The sequence below is a fragment of the Cyprinodon tularosa genome, unplaced genomic scaffold (assembly GCF_016077235.1).
Source record: "Cyprinodon tularosa strain WSP-4 unplaced genomic scaffold, ASM1607723v1 ctg106, whole genome shotgun sequence".
In the NCBI taxonomy this organism is placed as follows: domain Eukaryota; kingdom Metazoa; phylum Chordata; class Actinopteri; order Cyprinodontiformes; family Cyprinodontidae; genus Cyprinodon; species Cyprinodon tularosa.
Genome location: NW_024037849.1, coordinates 865,411 through 889,932, shown reverse-complemented (window position 1 = coordinate 889,932; position 24,522 = coordinate 865,411). Strand labels below are relative to the sequence as shown.

The 24,522-nt window shown below is 36.7% G+C and overlaps 1 protein-coding gene across 1 annotated transcript; it reads left to right on the top strand.

Annotated features, from left to right (window-relative positions):
- The first annotated feature begins 7,236 nt into the window (after window positions 1–7,236).
- Window positions 7,237–16,077, top strand: plvapb (plasmalemma vesicle associated protein b). Its single transcript, XM_038286509.1, has 9 exons — window positions 7,237–7,635; window positions 7,872–8,048; window positions 8,272–8,359; window positions 9,862–10,060; window positions 10,143–10,362; window positions 12,557–12,706; window positions 12,847–12,960; window positions 13,264–13,371; window positions 13,928–16,077. The coding sequence occupies exons 1-9, from the start codon at window positions 7,432–7,434 to the stop codon at window positions 13,934–13,936; spliced, it is 1,269 nt and encodes a 422-aa protein (XP_038142437.1). The 5' UTR covers window positions 7,237–7,431; the 3' UTR covers window positions 13,937–16,077.
- The last annotated feature ends 8,445 nt before the right edge of the window (window positions 16,078–24,522 follow it).

The following is a 24,522-nucleotide window of genomic DNA, read 5'->3' as shown; positions in this document are numbered from 1 at the left end:
TTATATAGCGCCAATTCACAACACATGACATCTCAAGGCACTTTGCAGTTCAACCAGATCATACAGTCAAATTGATTCAAAGTTTTCTATCTACACCACAAAACCAGTTAATTGCATCGACTCTTTAGCAATCTCTCACTCTAAGCATGCTTGTAGCGACAGTGGAGATGAAAAACTCCCTTTAAACAGGAAGAACCTGCAACAGAACCAGACTCGGCGTATGCGGTCATCTGCCGACGCCGACTGGGGTTCAAGGAGACAGAAGCAGACATAGAACTATAGCAGTTGAAAATGCAGAAACGGAGTCAAAAATGTAAAGTGTATTTTCTTTAATCTACAAATGTTAGAAATTAGTAGGTTCCAACAAGAAAAGCTTTATTTATTTTTGTCAGGAGGTCGAATTTGGAGCAGTCAGTGTAAGTCTGAGTGTGCTTCCCTACCAGTGGTTGTAGTGCACTGAACTGGTGGAAAAATAGAGAGGAAGAACTGCCCCAAAATCTGCATCTATACCTCAATACCTTGGCAGCTAAACCGATGGAACTATTAAAGGATTTTTCTTCAGTACAGTGATCCCAAACATGCATCGAACGGGTACTTCAGTACATGAATTATGCAAACGCTTTTTATAATTTAACCATGCTTTTAAGATGAGTGTTACGGGAAGCCAGGTGGTCCAAATGATGTCACACAGTTTAAAGCATTGCTTGACATTAATATTCTGTTTGACACAACAAGGCTTTTATTAAGGCACTCTCAGTTATTATTTTTGTCAGTCAAGTCTTTCGTTCTCAATTTATGGTTGTCACTTCTGGTTTTTGGTCGATGAGGCTGCTTTCAAGTTTTATGTAAACATCTTATTCGCCTCATGCTGTGTGGATGAACAGAGACAAAATTAAATATAAAGATACTAAAAATCTAAAATTAAAATAGACTTTCAGCTAAGGAGAAAAACATTTCTCAAAATAGAAAAGTGTTGAGTTTTAGAAATATAAGGGAAATATTCAAGATAAAAAGAAAAGAGCAGGCAATTCACATAAAGAGACAGTCAATACCAGGTTAAACTGGAAATGAAAAATAACATGCAGAATGAAAATGTAGAAAATGTATTTGTTTTGGAATATTAAATTTAAACTATTCATAATCAAAGCAGCTTTTCTAAAAGTTGTTTAGCTTTTTGCTTTCAGCAGGTTTTGTGCTGACATCACTAGTCTTCAAATATGCAACACTCCAGGTTTCTATCTACTGTAATTCTTTTTTTTAGAGGCATATAGCTTAGATTTAAATATTTGTCTTGTGGCTTTAGAGCTTTAAATCAGTAACCCTCTGTTGCGTATCCATGCATCCTCTCTAATACCATGTGCTTATCTGAGATCAGATTACAGGGGTAGAAGGGAAACCTCCCTTTCTTATAAACACCCTCCGGTTCATCCTTGTGGATCTCAAGGCATTTAACTCCCAGGCGTGCTCCAATTGCTGTTGGTAAGAAACATTTACCACAAATGTTATTCTGGACATAAATACCACAGTCTGAGAACCATTTTGGACCAGATTATAATGTTTTGATCTTTTTCAGACAGGAGTTGTTAAACTATGGAACAAAATTTACATTTCAAAATTTGGCTTCATCCATTGTGTAAATGATAAAAATCAGGATTTTTGGTAGACTAAAGCACTTTTAATATGAATTGTTCTTCAAATATCTTCTTTACTTATGAGTTTATCACTAACTTTATTTTTCCAATTTAGGTATCATTTTAGATTTTGGTTTCTAAAAGATAAACTCATTTAAGATAATAAAGTGTAGTTTTAGTGGGAGTTCTTTTTCCTTTAAGTAGTTATAGTTCTATTTGCTAAACTTTGCATAAAGTTTCTAAACAGGAAACTGGAAAATAATTTCGTCAATAATAACAAATTGTGATTTTAAGAATCCGTTTTCAATCAAGGACAGAGATTTCTATATAAGAACATGTTTTAACAAATTCAGGTTTGTTTTGAAGCAAAATACAAGGCCACTCACCACCTACGGCTGAATAAGAAGCCATCTTTAACATAGTGTGTTTATTTTACTGTGTTTATGAAGTGGGAATGATATAACCAAAGTATTTAATTGGTTCAGACCCATCAATGCATAAAGTAAAAAATAAGATGATTGGAAAATTGAACAGATTGAATCTGGAATTCTGTGCATTTCAAATAAACTCTAATGTAGATATTACAGGAATCCTGATCTCGGTTTACTCCAGGGGAAGCACGCCATACTCCATGTTCTGTTACAGCACATTAAACATTTGCACCAGAATAAGAACCAGCTTGAATTAACAAGTTGGTGCAACATTTTGAATATAAATAAAAAATAAGGAAAAAGATAAATGAAACTTGTTTCTATTTATTTTTTTATATGTACATATAATGCATATTATGATAAACCCAAGGTTAAACCAGTGCAAACATACAAGGCATTGATCTGGAAACTGTGACTATTATGTGTTCATCAGAGGGAGAGCCTGGGTTAGAACCCATCTCTGTGGTCCCTGGTTTAGTGCTCTGCAGCACTGACCTGAAGGTAAGAGTCCAAATCCTGGATGGAAGGAAGGTCAGCTCTGATTAACCTCTCTGCAGACCAGATTGTCCATTGTAGTTGGAACCTGTCCTGTTTTTTGGGATGAGCCAAACTACATAGTGATGGACAAACTCAGGATAGCCTGAATAATGGAAGCACGGTCTGGACTTTCATTTCAGCAGTTTCTATGTGTAAAGACCAGCTCAGGCCCTGAGAAAAGGTGGTTCCCTGGAAGTGATCCAAAGTCAACACGGTGTGGCTGAGGATATTGCGGGGTGTTACTGGGAAGTCCACTGTCTTGGGTGGCCAGAAGTTTCTGACTGTACAAGTAAACCAGCCAATCAAACTCGTGTCTGTATGCAGACTTGTCAGTATCCTTGCTTAAACCACAAAAAATCTCAGTTTTTCTCATTACTCTATGTTATTTAAATGTGTCTCTTATCCAACAGTTCAAGAGGTGACACACACTGTATCTTCCTGGTTGGTTGGTTATCTCAGAAGGTGTAAGTCTGCAAAGTTGGGTTTCCTGCTTTTGTTCAGAGGTAATCAATCCTGTCAGCTCTGCTGTTCAAATGTATCCTTTTAGATTAGCTTTTCTACATTAAATGAATGTTGCCTGAGACCGACGTTAGTGCAGGAACACTGACACTCAGAGAACCTTTACTTTTTTCACACTCTTCAGGACACCGCTGCGCCCCTTATCATTCCCTCTGATAACAGCTCAGAGGGGATCCAGAGCCCCTGTTGGGAGATTTTGTTATTCCCTTAACTCTGAAGAGTGACAGCTACCTATTGTTTCTGTTCTCTCAGTCGCCCATTGCCATGACTCCTTTCCGCGCTGGCTTAGGACAGGATGTAGTGGACATTTTTGCTGTATTTGTTTGGCATTTTCTGCTTTACTCCTCAACCTGTTATACATTGTTCCTATTCCACTAGGGAATAGGTTGAGGTATTCTGGGGTGGCTATATTTAAAAATGGCAAGGATTGGTAAAGCTTCCTGTTTTCCTTAAAAAAATGTGAGCCACACAATTGGAAGATTCCATACTATTTATGAATTCTGTTTCCTAAAGACCGTATTGTTTTATTTAGATCTAATCTGTAGAATTCACATCTGGAACATTACAGTAGGCTTGTTTTCTTATTCGTTCATCATGTTTGTTTTGCTTTTTAAAGGTATTAATATTAATATTATAAATATTTAAGAATAATCCAGGTACACCCAAGGCTGATGCCCACAATAAAGTGGGAGATGCTGAAACACCACTATTGCTGCACACAGTAAGGAGGATTTAAATTAGGAATGTGGGCAGATCACCTAAATAACCTCTAGAGCAGGCATCCCCAAACTCGGTCCTCGAGGCCCACTGTCCTGCAGGTATTAGAGGTTTCCTTGCTCCAGCACAGCTGATTTTAATTGAAAGCTAATTGACAGGCTTTTGCTCTACTGCAATCATTATAATCAGCTGTTTTAAAGCAGGGAAACCTCTAAAACCTGCAGGACAGTGGCCCTCGAGGACCGAGTTTGGGGATGCCTGGTCTAGAGCAAAACATAGCAAGAATGAAATATGTATTTTTCACAATGCCGTCTATGGAACAGTGTTACAGACAAAGATTGAACTACTGAATTGCTTGAAATTATGCCTATTTGAAGAAATCTAGTTCCCGCCTTAAGACCTATATAAACTCAACCACTTGTCATACATGGCTGAATGATCTTATACCTGAAAGTCTGTTTAGCAGCTGGTGGTACTGGTGCCATGCACTAAGAGGTAGGCTTGAAACAGAAGAGAACCTTTAAGATTTGCAATTTTAACTCAAATTAACAGCTAGCTCAGTGAAACCTAAACAAAGTTTGGTTTATTAAAAAGATCACGATCCAAAAGACCCACTGAATGACTTGTATTTGCAGAGGATAGATGTATATATGGCGTTACCCAAAATTCAAATATATATTTGCTGTATATACTATGCCTGAATTCTGTGTCAGCTGCCGAAAACAAGACAGTTTAAATAATGAATTTATTTATCAGACATTATGGGATTATTCCATTATTATGCTGATGATACTCAGCTATATTTACCTATAACTCTTAATGTACATAGACTACAGACTAATCTAGGATTACTTTAAAGTTTCTGGTTTTTAATTCAGATAGGACATAAGTTATTGTGTGTGGACTGGAATCTGAAAAATAATCCACTAAGTCCATTATCTGAATGGAATGTTGGCCTCAGGAAATAATATAAAAACCGTTGATGTTATTTTTGATTAGGACCTGTCATTTAAATTTAATTTCAAACAATTCTGTTCAATCTGGAATGTAAATGGAAACTCTGCCTCTCAAATATGACACCCTAGCAGTTCCCTATGTTCCTAACAGACCACTTCATTCTCAATCTGTATTTTTATCAGTGGCACGTAGAATCTCTAAACATTTGCTTTGAAGGCAGATATTTTAGTTATCAGGCTCCTCTCCTGTGGAAGCAGCTACCACTTTTAGTCTCTGAGTCAGACCCCTGTCTACATTTAATGCTAAGCTTAAAACTCTCCTTTTTCCTAACTATAGGTTCCATAAAACTTATAGTTAGGATGACCCAGGTTATCCTGAGCTTTCTCTATACTGTAGTTATACTGCTATAGGTTTAGGCTAATGGGGGGCATAGAGACCCCTTTACATTACTTGCTACATTCTACTTCTATCCTCTGGTTTTCAAATGTTTGTTAAACTTTTAACTTTATATTCTCTCTGTTTTTCCTCATTATAGTAGCTACACCCTATACCTATAGCCTATGCAGGTATTTTAACTTTACCTTCTCTTACATATAAAAAAATGCCTGAATCAGAACTTCAATCCTCTTTTTGTGTGACTATGTCTTCTTGAACCCAATTTAGCCTTGGCAGAAGACTCCTCACATCGAGCCTGGTTCTGCTGGGGGTTGTCTGCCTGTGAAAACTGAATTTTTCCTCTCCACTGTCACTGCATGCATCCTTGATGTGAGGGATTGCTGCAAACTCAAGGCCACAATACAAACGAATGTGACCTTGACTTTGCAGGCACTGAATGTCCACTGTCCCTACATGCTCGTCCAACAGGTGACTCAGTACTTCAGCTGGGTTTCCTTAGACAGGAAACTTTTAAACACTCTATTGTTTGGAATTTTCTCTGTAAAGTGTTTTGACATGAGATGATTGAAAATAAAAAAACACTTTGATATAGCAAGGAAAGCATCAATGTTGATGGTCTGTAATAAAAAATATAAAAAAATTTGGCACTCTCTTCACACAGAATCATTAAAACTATTGCTTCCCTACAAAAACATTAATCACAAAAATATGTCTGCCTAATATGACCTTTGATTACTCATTCACATAAAAAGCACTTTCCTTTAAATGACAGAGGAGTCACTGTCTGGATCCCAAACATTTTCAATTATGGCTATAAATGAAATATGTTTTTAGGAAAGGACCTATTTTCTAATTCAACATTTAAGTTTAAGTATTATTTATTTCAGTTTGCTTATGTAGTGACTGTTCAGATCAAAGGTCGTTATAAGGCATCTTATAATAACCCCTAAAAAAAACTTTTTTTTAAAAGAGGGCAACTGATTTTATATAAATTTTCTGTTTCAAACTTAAATTTTCTCGAAGTAAATTTCTACATTTTAAATTTTATGATCTGCAATATTTAAAGGTATTACTGATTAATTAAAGATATAATGGAGGATTTTCACAAATATTTGAAATACCGTCCTCTCACTTTTTAAAAATAAATGCAGATACACGATGGCCTTTTTAAACATCTCACCTGAATGATTGACATTTAGGAGGACCACTTATTCGGATGATCCACCCGGGAAAAGAACAGCCTCCACTATACCTTTAAATTTTGATGCCTTTGGGAATTTCAATATTGTACGTGTGGTGACTTGCCGTTCTGGGATTTTTTGTTTCTCTTTAGTTTTCACTTAGCGTTAGGCTTTGATTATGTGATTATTTTGTTACTGTAACTGTATAATTTTTGAATCACTTCTTGGTTTTACTATTCCTGTTTGGTGTTTTTTCAGTTATCTCCAGTCCGTTCCCCTCTCCTCTCGTTTTCCCCTTGTTCAATTTTTATTTTCAAGTAATTGTCCTTATTTGCCTTTTGCTTCATTTAAGTTACTTTCTAGTTTTAGTTCAGTCCCTTTCCTTTCCCTTTAGCTGCTTCTGTCCACACCTTCTCCCAATTAGCTGATCACTCCACTCATAGTTCTGTCTCCTATATATACATTGCTGGTTTCTCTTCATTTTATTTATGTATGTTTCCCTCAAGTGTCTCTTTGTGTTTGTTGCCAAGTTCCCTGCCAGTTCAGTCTGGATTTATGCTTCTGTTGCTTTCACTTCATCATTAAACTTACAAAAAACCATCTCTGCTTCCATCTCTGCATTTGGGTCTTCTATGGCTCAATTTTAGTTGTCTGTTGACATAATTCAAAGTAACCTGGAGTAAAGCAGCTAAATGAGGTGAAAGGTCAGAGGTGAAGATTTTCTGTGCACAATGAGGCTACAATGGCTGCAAAAATATGAATGGAAAGTTCTTTGGTGGTGATGCAGCTGAAGGCTGTGCTCTCAAAGAGGTCATTCAGGAAGGAGAGAGGAGGGGACAAGCAAGTCTACCTCCAGCCCCCTTTATAAACATGCTTTTTACTGCATCTTGACTAAACTCCAAAGGAAAAACAGAAAACCAAGGATTGGAGATACATCTGGTTTTATTTGATCTTTTTTAGCATTTCCATCTGATTTACTTCAGCTTTTACTCTGTAAAAAAAAATCCCACATCAGAAAAATAATACTTTTTAGTTTTGTTTTAGTTTTCAGCACCAGCAGCCATGTACAGCTCCAGCTACTCCCGTGCCAAACTTGGCCCGGAGTCCAGACAGCCACTGTATAGGAACAAAGGAAAGAGCTGCGGCTACTACATGAGGATTGTTTTTTTCTTTTCATCCCTCATCCAATCTCTCATTATCGTCAGCCTTGTGCTCTTCCTCATCTATGGACAGCCAGAAAAGTCTGCAGAGGAGAAACGAGTCGAGGTTAGAGAGTTCTTCTTTAGTAACTGTTGATGATTTATTTAGTGACTGCCTTTATGACTGAATCATTATAAAGGAATCTTTGTCTGATTATGTATAAAAGAAAAATCTAAAGTGTCATCTGTCACACAGACTTATTGACCTATTGGACTTTTTCCTTTTGCTGATGTGGATGATTCATTTTTTTCCCTGGTTGTATGCAATATTGTTCACTGATGCTGATTATTCTACTTGTTCAGGAACTGGAGCAAGGCTTTAATAAGCTAAACGTGAACAACTTTGAACTGAAGAAGGAGAAAGCTGAGCTCGAAGCTAAGCTGGCTGCTCAGAAAGCTGAGAAAGCTGCTCTAGAGAAACAGATGGCAAAACAGCTAAACGAAACTACCAAAGTAGAAAACGAGCTCAAGAAAAAGATTGTAAGTATAGAGGATAAACACTGGGAAGATGCTTCAGTGTATTTTGCCATGTATTGCACTTTAACCTTTTTAACAGAAACAAACGACGTTTGGTAAATTTAACATTGTGTTGGATAAAAAAAAAAAAAAAAACTTTCTTTAGTTTCTCATTTTAGCACCTTTGCAACACAAAAAAGTTGCTTTGTATCAATTCAACAGCTGCCTTTTTTTTTTCTTTGAATAGACAACCCTTCAAAATACAGTGACTTTGCTGCAGCGTCCAACTCGTACTTTCATCCCGCCCCCACCACCTCCCCCGGTCACAAATAACAGTAAGTAACTAAAAAAATATCTAATACTGGAATTAAAACTTAAACTATACCCCAAATATACTGAAACAAATAATAAATGTAGCTTTCAATATTCTTTAGTTTGAAATGATTATGAAACTAATGAAATCATGCATTTAAATCCTTTCTGTTTTTATATTTTGATGATATTTTGATTATCTTTCCAAACATTTTATACAAAATGCTGTAGCAGATACATCTGCTGTAAGCAAACTTCATGTTTGTGTTTGTGTCCAAAAGCATTCACTGCCATTTTTATTTCTACTCCAAACTACTAATCTGAAAGACACTGCATGAATAGGTAGTCTTATTAAAAACTACTTGCACATCTGTTCTGTTCACCTTGGATGCAAAAAAAAAAATCCTCATTTTGAAAAACTCAATACAGAGTATCCCTAAAGCTTAGGTCTAGCCTATTTCTTTTAAGTTTATAGATAACTGACTTGCCATACATTGATCATGGCACAGTTTTCCCAATACAATACATATAGTAAGAAATGTTGGAGGTGAGGATGTTCCTTCTCTTATAACGATTTAAACTGAGTTGAATTCTATGTATTCAGTATGTTTTACCATCAAGTTTAATTTAATTACATTTTTTGCATTGGAACTGAGTACAAAATCTGAATTAAACCAAAATGAATTGTTATAATAATCAGTCTATCACAGCCTAACACAGAGATTTTTTGGCCTCGGGCATCTTAACAATTAAGTTTCTTAACTAATATATACTTTTTCATCATAAAATCTCATTTAAAATATCACAAGAGAGTCAGGATGGTGTGCAAAGCTTCAAAAATCAAAATGACTCACACGTCCAAACTAATCAGAATCTACTTTTTATATTACCACTAACAAAGCTCAACTATAGAAGATTGAAAACTTTATTGTTTAAAGCTGCATTTAAGCCCATAGGATCACATAACTTTTATGTACTTTTCAAATCTGACCTGTGTTTTTTGTAACCAGATGTCTGACAATTAATCACAAATTAAACGGACAGCATACATGCTGATGTTTTGGTACCAAATCTATACAAATGAATAAATAAAATCTATGTAATCAGAATGTTAAAAAAAATTAAAATAAATAATTTCAGTAACTCAGTTTACTAAGTGAAACACATTATACAGATTAAATACACACAGACTGGGTTTATTAAATACAATTGTAGGTGTCAGAACTATATTGTTAACCTAATATAAACATTACAAAATAAAGATTTTAAATGTAATATGTGTTTTGTTATATTATTCCAACTGGCAGCAATAGTCACAAATCCTGCAGATCTAATTTAAGTCTACCAAACCTAGTAGAGAGGTAGAAACTATGCACTAAATTACACCAACATATATCATTTTTGGAAGGGGAGTGGGAATCTTATTTAACACGGAGGGAAGTCCTGCTGTCATACATACTGCAGAAAAGTTGTTAGTATTGTGGTTCTTTTTTGTGACACAAACCTTACCTTTTGAACTCTGCAGATCAAGGAATTCTAAAAGCAACCATCTCTGAAAAGGAAAAATTAATAGCCCTTGTTAAATCAAACTTCACTCAGACGGTTCAGTATCTGAGTCACGAGAGGGACAGGGCCCTCCGAGAACGAGACATCCACATCGAGGAAGCCATCAACCTCCGCAGAGATAACAACCTCCTGAGGGAACAGATAAATATCTATACCAGGTGCTGTCTACCTGTCCTCATGATGTAGTTGACTTTAAATATAAGGGACAGTCTCATGATGGCAGCTTTTCTTTCAAATCAGGAAATGCAAAGAAGACTTTGCTCAGTCTCTGGATGGGATCCAGTCGGTGACCACCAAGTTTTTGAATCAGATCCACAACATGTTCCCTCACTCGCAGACGTTCCACCTCTCCTGCCAAAGCCAGAGGGAGCAGCTGGAGAAGATCCGAAGCAGCTGCACCAACCTGTCCAGGGATGTGGAGAGCAAGTTCCAACTCTATCTGGACAATGTGGGCAACAAGGTGTGTTAATGCAGACTGTTTTTAATCACCTTAGAATAGTAGTAGAAGGAGATGAATACATTTCCAGTCTTAATAAGTATAAATACTCCAGTAATGATCCTATATCTACTGGTTTAGATTGAAGGTTTGTCTCTATGTACTTTTTTGTAGTTTAGTGAAACAGGAGGGGTGCATCAAGTTTGACACTTTTCTTTATATTTGGTTTTGTAACATTTTCATATGTAAAATCTGAATACATAGAAATATCACAACATAATATCGTACAAAATAATAAGCCGTTATTTAACCAGAAAAATCCTACTGAGATTCATAATCTCTTTAAAAAAAAAAAAAAATCCAGGACAAACTTGGCAGCAGAAAACAGAGTTATACACCATTAAAACAAATCTGAAATTATTAAAATAAACATTTTCCCCAAAAAATAAGTAAATACATTAAAGAATCCTATTGATCTTTTGCCAGCATAGTTTCTAAACATCATTTAACCTCACAGGTAAAGATCGCTGCCAAACCAACCATGGATTAAATTTCCCCTTAACAAATATTTCCTAAAACCTCCTCCAAAGAGCAGAATGAACAGGAAACCTGTTTCTCCAGGGAGGAAGTTTACTCACGACATCATTCCTGATAAATCTGGCTAAAGAGACAGATGTCCTGTGAGGCAAACCGAGGTCAAGTCTAAGGTGAAGCTGTCCGCCCTGCTGATGCAGCAGGACAAAAAAACAATGCATTTTTTTTCCCTCTGTAGAAACATTTTATGTGGACTCCAGAAAAGGTTACAAAAATATATACCGTATATATTTTTTGTTGTCTTCCTTTTGTTTATTATTTTGTACATTCTGTGTTAAAGTTGTGTTGATCAAACTATTTCAGCAAGGCTTACTTTCAGCATCTCTAGGTTAGATTTAGACAGAATGCAGAGCTTAAAGAAGAAAATAAAGTGTGTTTCTTTCTGGGTTACACAATAGAAACATGGGAGCCAATGCCACAACTCAGATGTCCATGCATGTCCACAGGGAACAGGTGTAAATAATAATAATAACAATAATATTAATTGAACTTTATTAATCTCACACTGGAGAAATTTACCTTTGAATTTAACCCATCCCTTTGGGGAGCGGTGGGCCGCCACCTTGCGGTGCCCTGTGAGCAGTGTGGGGTTAAGGGTCTTGCTCAGGAACCCAGAGTGGAGGCTGTGGGGATTGAACTGGATTTTTGCAACCTTCTCAGAGCACAAGTGCACTGCTCTAACCTAATCATCATCTGTCTTAGAAAAAAAATCATGTGTGGAAACAAAAAAACTGAGAAAACAATATAAAGATAAAATAATATGAATAATCTAGCCCAAATAAACATAGAATTCTTAATATAATAGAAAACGAGTACTGCTCTAATTGAAGGCAGGGACTTGCACAGACCAGAAACCACTGCTGAAGGGGCTCTGTGTGTATCTGCAAATGTATTAGTTTGCTATTTAGCTGTTTAGCAGGAGAGCTGTGGTGTGAAAGATAAGACAAATAATTTAATTATTTAAAATAATTTAAAGCCCTATGGGCTTTTAATACCATTTAAAGCTGGATCCTGAAATGGCCTTAAAACCAGTGTAAAGAGGCAAAAGCAGATGTTGTCTGATCTCACTGCTCCACAGCCGTGGGAAAGCTCATTTTTACTGACCTGTAAAGAAAGAAAAGGTCTTCATTCAATGTTTTCAATGTCTAAAACACAGAATAAACAAAAATCAAAAAGTAGAAAAGCAAATAAAAAACATAAAATACATCCAGGATTAAAAAAACAAACAAATATTGAGCTCAATAACAAATACTAGAAAGTTGATGTTTAAAGATTGTCCAGCTTAAAGGGATTTTGGTTTCATGCTTAGATAAGATGAGAAGATAAAACATTAGATAAGCACACAACTGGTCATTACAGACACATAACATATAATCATGTTAGATTAAAACCTCACAGAGAGAACAAAACACAGGAAGGACAATTAAAACGTAAAGTAACCATAATTTCAGCTTTATTTCAGTATCATTATTTTAAAACTTTGTGTAAAATCTAACCTGCCTTATTCCATTATATTTACACAACTGTTTATATCAAAGTATAATTCTTCAAAAACATTATATTAATTCTGGCTCCAATTATCTCATACTGCATGTATATATAAAATATATATTTCAATCTCTAGGTGGTGGAGATTCAGGGTCTCTCTAGTAAGCTGGAGGCGCACAACTCATACCTGACCTCCAGCCTGGAGCAGTGTGAAAAAAAGCACAAAGAAGCGGTCGCCAAGGCTGCCAGCGACTTAGAGCTCAAGCAAAAGGCTCATGATGACAAGGTGGGTGTTGGTAAAGTTGTTGGAAAGATTAAGGACAAGCTTTTGTTTTTCAGTACCTGTTCTCAATGCATGAACTAAAGATTTTTGTTCAAATAACTATTTTTTTAAATAGCCTGTGTCTTTTTTATTATTTTTTTTAGGTAGAGCAAATACTGATTGAGAAGAAACGACTGAGCGAGCAGAAGACACTGCTGGATGAAAAACTGGCCCTGAGAGAGAAAGAGATTCAGATGCTGAAGGAATCGATGCCCAAGGTAGGAAGCACGACTTGATACAGCTATTTTATGTGTAATAAAACAGCCTAACCAGATTGTTTCACGGAGATGTTGTGGAATTTCAGATCGTATCTTAAATTTTGGAAAAATGTTGATTGTTTGGTTAATTAGGCAGGAAAGGCTGCAGCAGCAGGAAGGATGGAAAAACAGGATAACAAAGCAGAACATTTAGTGCTTAAAATCAATCAGCAAACACTGTACAGCTCTTCGGTGTTGGAAAGCAGTTGCAGTGAATTCATAATCTATGGTTCAAAAGAAATGAAATCATGTATTTATTTACAGACTGGTCCACTAACCGCTGCTTCGCCGCAGAGTGTGCCTCAGCAGGGGAGACCGGCTGCAGCGAACTGGCCGGTCAACGGCTCAGCTGGAGTCAGTAATGCTCCAATTGTAAGTTTACATTCTAAAAACCTATGTAAACAATCCTTGAAGCAACTTTTGAATAGATCATTGGTATGTTTTGATTTTTGCTTATGAAGAAGATAAAATAAACTTTAACTTTATTGATCTCAGATTGGAGAAATGTACATGTGCATTTAACCCATCCCCTTGGGGAGCAGTGTGGGGTTAAGGGTCTTTGCTCAGACAGCCAGAGTGGCAGTCTATGGGAGTGGGGCTCGATCTCAAAACCTCAGCATTCCAAGCTCAATGCCTTAACCAATAGGCCGTCACTCCACTCCTGCTGCTCATACTGAAGCTAAATTTATAGCATTAATATCACAAAAAAGATACGATCTCAACAAGATGATAAAGACAAATGCAGAGTTGCTGCTTATCATTTGAATTAGAAACTGAAGTTTTTGAATAATAGTAAAAACTGTCCTGAACTTAAATAAGTTTGTAAATGTGGTTATTTTTCTGCTCCTGTAGAACCAAACTGTCTTTACCATTCATGCATCAAATATACTCCCATCATTTGTGTTGATAATTGTTTTCCATCTCTCAGGTTGGTTGAAAGGAGCCATCCGTCCATCCACTACCTGCTCCATCCACCTCTGGCACAGAAACAGACTCCAGTTCTAATGTACATCCTTCATCTCTTAATGAACATGTTTATAGAACAATTTGCAAACCCTTGGGGAAACCTGTTAATAGCTAATGTAACGCATCCACCTATGGTTTTAGGGTTTTAAGAATAAGAACACAATTAAAACAATCTGAATTTCACCAGGTCGTAAAGTTATTTCAGGCTTACTTTAAAGGTACATAAAATGTAAGAAATTCCACATAAAACAAAACCAAGCAGAAATAGAAAAGCTTTGTGTTTCTGTTGCATGTAAGAGGAGAAGGTTAGCAGCCAGGTGTTTCTAACTGATTATCTGCAAGTACAGTCTCTTTTCTGAAGGGCAGGACTTCTACCTGACTGCTGTGTTCAGGTATAAATTTATTTGATTAAAAAATTTAAAGTTTTAAGAGCAGTAGGATTAAAGAAGCAGATATCAGACTAGAAAAAGCTAGAAAAGTATTTTGAACATAGTTGAAATAATTTCTTCTAATGCACCACGAGACTCCAAATTTACATATTCAATGTAAATTTTAAGATGGGACAACTTTGCTTTTCTGTACGGATGAAAAGAGGCAATGCTGCACAGCACCACGTCAGGCCTGGAGGTGGAGTGGTAATGGTAAACAGTTGTACTTGGATGGTGCTTTATTAAGTCCCAGAAAGCTAAAGAGCTTTGAGCCACAACCAGTGTGGAAAGCAAGTGAAAAGCAAGTAAAAAGTTCTTGCCAAGGACACAACCACTGAGACGGGTTACAGGATGAGCTCTTCCTGTGCCCGTGGAGCCTTCAATGATTTGGCCTGTAACGCTTCCACCAGAATTGAGCACATTGCAGCAGAATCAAAGATGGACCTGTGTGTCCAGCAGCAGCATTGAAAAATAGCACAAAATTGCTCTTAGAAGCTGTGAAGTGAGGGCAGCTAAAGGTGGCTCTAAAAGCTACTGCATCATGAGGTGCATTCCGTGCATTCTCTTACCCCCAACATTTTCTTCTTTATCATATGGCTTCATATATTTATCCGTAGATACTTCAAATCTGAATTACTTTATTGAGAGCATTTAGGGTTTAAGTAAAAAAAAAAAAAGTGAACCTGGTAAATATTAAATTCTTATTGTTTTACAATACTTAAAACCAAACAAGTGTGCTCTGGTTTCCTTTTCTCACATGTCTGCTGTATTAATGTCACCCTTTCAATATGTAAAGAACAAAAAACTGAGTGACACATGTGTAAATATTTTTTTTTGAGTGTCGCTCACAGACTAAAAATGGCCTCTGACTCACTCTGAAACATTATTGTCCTCTTATTGTCTGAGCAGCAGTAAAAATGTAGACCAGGATACAGACAGCAGCTAATCTTGCCTGCTATAAGCTAAAATAGCCACATTTATGTTTCCTCTTGACTCATGGATTATACCACAACCTGCCTGCAACAGTACAGACGTAAACACATCATCAAATCTGCAGCCGGTGGCTCTGCTTCTAATTTTAGTGTTTATGGTGGGCTTAAAAAAGGGTTGAAACTATTAAGCACCCATTTTATGGCTAATTTTATAGTTTAAGTAACTAATATAGGAACCATTCTCTAGCTTTACAGCTTCCTTTTCCTTCCAGAAGCAAAGTGTACATTGGTTTCTGTGACTGGAAACAGATGCAGGTCTTTTTTACGATTATTAGGGGCTCATTCTGGTACACATGAAGAAGGAAGGGGAAAATATAGAAACATCGTAAAAAGGAAACTGTACTTATGTTCAGGATCAGGTGGAGATATAAAGACTGTAAATATTGTACAGATGATCATTTCACGCTGCAGATTTTTCTTGATTAAAATCATGTTTTTTATTCTGAAATTGTTTTTTTCCTCCTACTAACATATATAAATGTATACAAATTGAAATATCTAGCACACAATGTGATGTAATGTTGTTAACTTGCGTGATAGCATTAAACCGATGTATTAATGTGAAACTTGATTTTAAACAGCTTGACTTCTCCTAAATATGTAAATGTAGATGTGTCTGTAACTTGTTTGTGCTTGTAACTGTGATATTATTGTTAAATAATTAAAATAACTTTATTCAGTCAAAAGTCAAATGACTGCTGTGAATGCAAAAAAAGAAAAGAAAACATGTGATTGTCCTGCAGCAAAACCGAAAAACTCAACCAGTTAATCTGTTTCTAATTATTAGAGTTGAAGAGAAGCTAAAATAAACCACTACTGCAAACCTTTTGTTTGTGAAATCATGTAAACGAAACGGTTACTTGACTATCCTCAGTGTGTGCTACTTAAAAACATTTAGTTAATTCAGGAGTTAAACACTGATATATCTGCTTTAGAATAAAACCATATGGGTTCACCTAATATTAGTTGGTAAAAGGGTTATTGGTCTTTATATCCCTGCTTGTGTTTACATTCATGGCCTAAAATTAAGGCTGCTTCCATTGTACGCTGGAGTATGTCAGAGCTGCACCTCGTCACTGATCCTGTTTGTGGTGTTTAAGCAGAGAAGTGTCCGATTTGGGAACCTCAGGATCTTATATTTCTAATATATTTCTTATATTCTTTCTCCTATTTGAAGACCCAAATAGTTTCAGTTCCCACTATCTACTCTTCCTTAAGTCCACAGATAAACAGATATACACAACATGGACAAACCATGCTGCAAGGAAAACAAAAGATAAAAATTCTGCTAAAGTAAAATTATTTGAAATAAAACACAAAGGGTGGAAGTAATAAGCAAAATACGATAATAAATAGTTTAGTACCTGGCTGCAGAGCTGCTTTCCTTCAGCAGGAAAAAAAAATAAAGCTGTTCATAGTTAATCGGAAGTTTGATGAAGACAGATTGTATGAAACTGGAGCAAGAATTTAATTTCCAGCAGGACAAAGATCTTAAAACCCTAAAACACCAAGGTTTACAGAAGAATATAAACGCTTTAACAGTTACAAAACTGGTGTTCACAGACACTGTTCATCAGATTTGACTGAGACTGAAGGATTTACAAAAGAATAGGAATGATTTCAGTCTCTAATATGTAATTTTGGTGGAAGCAGTGAATGGAGTGAATGGTACTTCTACAAAATAGGGGACACTGAGGACGGTTGCAGCTCTTTTTCCTTTTCTCTCAGCTACCTCAAGAAGACTGAGCCAAGGCCAACCACTATATATATATATATATATATATATATATATATATATATATATATATATATATATATATATATATATATATATATATATATATATATATATATACAAGTTTTGTATCACATATGAAGTACTCTTTTTATATAAGTTTGTATCGAAGCAGGAACATGTTTTTTTTTACACTGTGTCCATGAGCTCTGGGGAACAGATACTGGGCATATTGAGTTCTGGGGAGGGTCAGTAGCTCTGGGGAGGTAACACAGATGAAGCAGTGATTGGTACCAGGTACTGGGCATGAAGTAACTTGTTTTTGTATCTGATCATTATGTAATTTTGTTTTTGGTTTCAGCTGTCCACGAGCCCTGGGTGGGTTCGGGGGATGCCGGTTCCATATTTTGGTTTCTGTAATCATGCGCTCCCGTCGTGAGAGGGAGCGGTCACCTTTCCTGATTGGGTGAAAGATTTTACTTTGAAGTGTGGCATAAATGACGGGGGCTTGTTGACACCGGTGGGTTCTGCTAGGGTTGCGTACGGATGCCTAGCTGCGTGGGTTGCTGCCCTGCCTGGATTGACCGGCCCTCGGATCCTTGTGTCACGGTAGGGGGACAATACAAATTGTATTGAGACAATATAATTTGTATTCAGCACCATGCCTTAATTGATGTGCTTGCTTTGCTGTTTTCTGTGGCAGAATAAAACAACACATTTTAATTCTAGCAGAAACAGTTTGTGTGTTCATCTTTATTGCCGACTAGTCCCGATCCTGCCTAAATTTCATAATACGTTACCCTACATGGATAATCTTCAAAATAGTAAAAAAGAGTAAAAAAAGTAAACTCAGTGTTTTTACTCCATTTTGTACTATATCTATTTATTTATTTTTGCACTGCTCTGAACCTCATCAATGACTTTCGCACCATCTGTCCTACACTTTTTACATTTTGATCACTGCTACACTTTATCAATGGAAATATTCACTTCACCGCTAAGCTGCTCATCCACTGTCGAAAAAGCTGTTTGTATTGAAATTTCGCTTTGTATACACCCTGTGCATACAAAATGACAATAAAGTTTTTCTAAGTCAGAATTGTCCCAATAATTATTAAAGTTTCGCAAATCAGCTTTTGATCTTTAAACATTCTGAGTTACCCAAACCGTAACCTTGGGCTCTGGAAGTGCACAACATCAGACATTCAGAAATTAAACGAAATATTTTGAAACTTTATTAAACACTATTATTAACTATACCAATAAACTAGGCAAACATTAAGCTGTTTAAACGATCCCAAAAGCCAGTTTTGAAAAGGTCAAAACTTTTTAAAAAGTAATTTTTTAAAATAATTATTATTAAACTTTCTTTTTAAACATTTTTAATAAACATTCTGACAATAATAATCTAACAATCTCTTCCTTCTCCATCAGTTAGATTCACAGAAGTGGTATTGGTAAAAATCTCCTCAACCATCACTGCAGCCACTCTTTCTTTAGCTATGACAGAACAACATGTGTTAGTTACGCACGCAGATTTCAGCACATGCTAACTATGCAACTTCATTTGTTTAACACTTTTGTAAAGCAGTAATGTTTCCTCTTAAAAGGCCAGAGGGGGAGAGACCATGTGCTCCTTTCCTTATTTCATTAGGAAACAATCCCTCAGGCTCACGTTTCTGATGGATGTGAACGCTACAGGTGAGTCTGTCTGTCTTCTGTGAACAGGAAATCCTTTGTTTAACATAAAGTGTTTGTGATTCCATGTATAGCCCCGGATACCCTCATACACACTGTTTCACATGGATACAGGGTGGACCTGGCTGGATCCAGCTACGTCAGCGCTTACATCTCAAGACGACTACTAATCAAAACTGCAGGAAGCTTACAGATAGTTGAAAGTCCCTGTAATTAGTGAAAATCTGACAGCAAAGTTGGGCATTATTCTGAAACCAAGTCAAATTATGTAAATAATAGACCAACCCGCTGATATCCTTCTTTATAGGCTATTTTTTTTAAATTGGAGTTATTAACCTTGTACTATTTCTGAAGCTATCAAATTATTGCAGTGATTAGCCTTCTTATTCTTAATCTTTTTTCATAAAGGTCAAATTAATTTTGTGTATTATTAATGTTTTGTTATTCAGTTTTTTTAAGGGCTATATAATAAAATGATGATGATGATTCACACACTTCAAACAATTAAACCATCTGAGAAGATTGCTGAAGCTGCAACATTTGGGTTAAGAGCTTTCCAATGCATAATTGAAAACTAGAAAGCAGAAATGCAGCTGCATACCACTTAACCGTTAAAAAATATAGGGTGCATTACTGGAGCTCACGGCTTTATGCAAAAGCAAACAGAAAGGCTATCTTGTGATTAAAACTAAAAAGCCTGAATGAAATAACAGATCTGTGAAAGTATTTGGGAAAAAAATGCTTTATTTGTTGGGGAGCTTAAATATTGGGTAATTATATTGAAGTATAATTACCATGTTTCAGAATGACTGCCCCATCAGGGTAAGCAGAGGCCATCATCTCTAGGATCTATACCTTAACTCCACTGAGAATCTTTGGGATGAGCAAGAGTTGAGCTTCAGCAAAGGTCAGACTCTTTAATCACCCATCATCAACCCTTGAAAGTCTTAGTTGGATAAAATAACACTGGATATAGATACATGTAACACTGTAAAAGTGTCTAACAAAATTTGTGTGTGTGAACTTTTTGATTGGTAAAATTCACATCAAAACATAGACTGACAGAAAGACTCAGAAGTTAACGGATAAATCATATAATGATAAAGAAATGTCCTACAAAATCAGCTGAATAGTAAAAGCCACAAAACCGCATTTGAAATAGAAGCTGCTTCGTCTTTAATCAGTGTCTCCATACCAAACCAAGCTGAAGAAGCTGGACAAGAAGGCCGTCTCTGTTCTAAGAACTCCTCTAGAACCTCTGAAAAAAGATGGATTCTTCAGAAAATAAAGAACATTGAGAATCCTCTTCAGAAGACTGTTAAACAACAATTGTATCTTCAGATAACTTTCTCCTCCAGATTAGGTATAAAAAAGACCGCTATGGAAGATCCTTTCGGCCCAAAGCTGTTAAAAGCAACGACTCATTGAATTATAAAAACATGAGTTACTGCATTTGATTTCCTATTGGGATCAATAAAGTATATTGGAATTGAACTGAATTCAAGAGTATTAAAGAAAAGTTAAATGAAAGGAAAAATAGGAACAACCACAACCTCTGCAGAAGTGAGAAGCAATGCCCATTTAAATGTCATCAATGAAAGTTACAAACATGGGCTACATGTGGTCTCCACACAGACCTATCCAGGACATGAGGAACATGTCAGAAAATAATAAAAAGATCAAAAGTGTAATTAAAATCCCATAGGAAATATATGGTTGATTGGCAAAGTGAAGATATGGGACACCAGAACCGACAAAGACGACGAGCTAAAGGCCACCGTCAAAACGGGGCTATTTTTATACCTCAGCTGGGATCAAGCAATCGGCGAATATTCTGTCTGGTATATGGACATACCTTTCAATAGCCCAACATTTAAAGATTGAAAGTCCTTGTTATAGAATAATTTTTTTCAACCTAATTTTGAAGTTGTTTTGCTTTTGTTAGATTACCAGAAAATTTACCAAAATAGACACTGGAATCATACATTTCAAATAAGTTTCTTTTATAAAACCAAAAGAAAACAATAGCTCTGTGCATCAGCAGAAGGATATGAACAACAATGAAACATGGTGGAGGGAGGCATCATATGGTGGTATTTGTTTTTTTTTTTTTACATTAGAAATATAGTTAGAAGCATAAAACCACATCAGCATAGGTGTGATGAAAGATAATTATAAAATGTTATAATTAAAATATTCAATAAGAAAATTAAATTAGATACTGAGTGTAGTCATTTATGAAAACAAAATGCAAATTTCTAAGCACAAATCAATGTGGCAGCAAATCCCACTTTTATCTCAAACTCATCCTGCGTTGTAATTAATCAGGCAAGACATGAAAGAGAAGCAGAGAGTTGACAGACCAAAGAGGAAAGAGGAAGGCTCACCCACCTCAGACGTAGTCAAACAAACGCAGAGACCTCAGCTGTGCCATGCTGATGCAGGCCGAATGTCGTCAGAGACTAAGAGAGAAACACGAAGCAGGGGAAGAAGGGTAAGGAGGTCAACAAGGAAACATAAATATTTTATGTTTAAGGCCAGATTGACAAGCGAACAAAGGGTGCAGAGATTTTTACCTCCTTTTCCACCTAAAGAAATGTCACTCTGACTTCTGCCTTATTGTCCTTGATCCAGAAAAAAAGGGAAACAGAGAACAGTAGAAGAAGAAAAAAAGATCAAATAAGTTTTATTGAATTCATCAAAAGCATTCTTACAACTTGTTTAAGTATCATTTTCCTGAGGACGTAACATTTACATTCTAATCAGATCCTGTTAATGAGAGAAGTACACAATATATTGAATCAAAATTGCATTATATTACAATATCAGTTTGCCTAATCATGCAATCACAAAGAACTGCTTCCATCCAATATTTGGCCAGATGTATGGTGCATCTGAAAAATATTCACTGTGTTGCACAATTTCCTCATTCCTGCTAGACAGACCGCTACAGGAGACCGCTGCCATCCAACACCTATTAACATAGCTTAAAAAAGCCACATGAGTTACTACATTAATTTTCCCTTTGGTATTTTTAGTTGGATTAAATGTCATAGCTTTATCTAAATGGTATTTAGTGGAAAGCTCTGCACATCTTTTTGCATTGTGACAATGTGGAATTTTTTGAGAGGGATTTCTGCTAACTTATCACACCTAAAAAAAACTAAGAAATCACATTTACAGTATATAAAGTATTTACAGCCTTTGTTTGATGCTTTGTTGATCCAGCTTTGCACCAGTTCCAGCAGCAGGTCCTTTTGAATATGATGCCACAAGCCTATTAAGCCTATTAATGGACGTTTTGGACAGTATTTCTTTGGAGTACATCTCAACTTTTATGAGTTAGAATGGGAGACCTCTGTGCAAAGCCATTTTCAGATATTTTTAGAGACGTTTAATCCGAGTCTTAGCTCAGACTTCGCTACTCCAGGAAATCCACAGAGTGGTTCTGAAGCCACTCCTTTAAGATCTTGATGCCTTGAGTCATTGTGATTCTGACACGAGACCGATTCTGACACTGTCTCTGATCAAAAGGGCTGTGTAGCAGATTTTCATTCAGAATATCTCTGTACATGCCACAACAAAAGTTTCCTATAGCCTGACGCTACAACCACCATGCGTTACTGTAGGGGTGTTGTTGGCTTGGTGAAGGGCGATACCCGGCTTCTTCCAAACATGAAGCTTGGTATCCATACCAAAGATTTCAAAGAGAATTTTGTGTCTCATAGTCTGAGCGTCCTTAATTTTTTTGCAGCGAACTCCAGACATCCTGCAATATGCCTTTTATTAACAAATAACATTCTTCTATAGCGATTCTACTATACAGACCTCATTTGAGGATTGCTGTAGAAATTGTTGTCCTTCTGAAAGGTTCTCCTCTCTCCACAGAGGAACACCAAAAGCTCTAAAAGGCTGACTTTGGCGTTTCTTGGTTACTTCTCTGACTAAGGTCCTTTACGCTGGCCAGCTCTAGGAAGATTCCTGGGGGCTCCAAACTTCTTCCACTTTAATCTAAAAAATACTTTATTATTCCAAAAAAGGAAATTCAATTTTGGTACAGTGCGTCCAAGAAGACCAAAGCACAGACATTACACATGAAGGGACGCAGCGCTTACAGTTAAGAAAAAAAGGATGCAGTCTAATATTGAAAAAAAAGAAGAAAAAAAAACTCAGCACAAAAAGCAACACATACACAAAAACATCTTGCTGGGGGGATTGCGGCATTGGGTGCATATATTTATACCTTTGAGCATGCATGTTTATGTGCTCATAAAGAACTTTCCATGTGGCCATTGTCCTTAATATATGATGTAATGTTCATCACTTGGGCTGAAGAGCAGATTCACAATGTCCTCAGGCAAGGGAGGGGGCGGAACGTCGGTTTTACATAATTTCCAGAAGAGTTGAGTAGATAATGTCTGAAGGCCGCTCAGAGGGAGCCATATTTCAGATAGAGACAGATTTTTGGGATCAGACCGAATGATGATTTTTCAGTTAAGTAAGGGGATTTCTTGTAAGTTTGAGTAATAAGATTATTACCAAAGCATCTTGGCAACACAAAGTAAAAAATGAGTGGTGGGAACATGCAGTGAAGAAAGGGTGGGCTAAATTAAGCTTCAATGTATTGTGGAGGTTTTTTTTAAAAAGACCCGCCCTCTCCACTGCACGTGCAAGAGCACACACAAGCCCATTTCTTCTCGTGAACACCCTGTTTAAAATGTGCTGTTCTCATAGCTCATGCAAGATTACTGTGTCCACATACAGAGCGAACTATATAGTTGACTTTATAGCAAACTTAGTTAACTGGCCGTTTGGAGCGAGGGATTGCTGTTTGCTCCCTGTTGGTCACGTAACTCCTCATCCACTGCACCTGCCTCATCTTTGTTATTAGCCACTGTTACAGCAAATCCCATAGTGCTTTGCGAGGAGAGCTCTCAGTTCAAAGCATTCTGGGATATATCTGCCTCTTCTGAGGCCTTTCTTTTCTTGTCATACTCTTCAAAGACACTTTTACTCTTATGACCCTTAGACTATTTTCTAAGAACTGCGGTGAGAAAGGCGAGCTTTGATGAGCGTTTGAAACTTTAGCACACCACACATATGCGGCTGAAAGTGTGCATGCGCAGAAAAAGATAGTCAAAATCTGTGCATGATTTCAGCAGATGGCTGCTCACACTGAGCTTTGTTCTGCTGGAGGTTTCTTCCTGTTAAAAGGGAGTTTTCCCCTCCACTGCCGCTACATGCATGTTTAGTTTGAGGGATTGCAGAGTCAAAGAGGCAATGCAATCAGCTGGTTTTTCTAAGGCCCCGTCCACACGAAGTCAAAACAAACACGAAATGCTAATATTTTCCAGAACGTTTGTCGTAAAGACGGAGACGTAAAATAAATGTGATCGACCACACGAATGCATGAAAACGCTGCAAAATGTATGCCAGGCCTGTAAGTGGCGCTGTGGTGCCAAAGCAAAAATAGGTGAAAACAGGCAACGAAATGTTGGGCATGCGCAGTAATATTTATACAACAACCAAACCGGAAAACCGGAAAATGGCCCTGCGGGTCCATTTTCGTGGTTCAGTCAAATTCAGGTGCTGAACTATGTCGTCGATATTGCTCTGTTTTTCCTGGAGATATTCCAGAAGAAGAAGATTCTGTTGTAAGCCCGACAGCAGGGTGAGTAGCATTAGCAGCAACCATTCAACACAG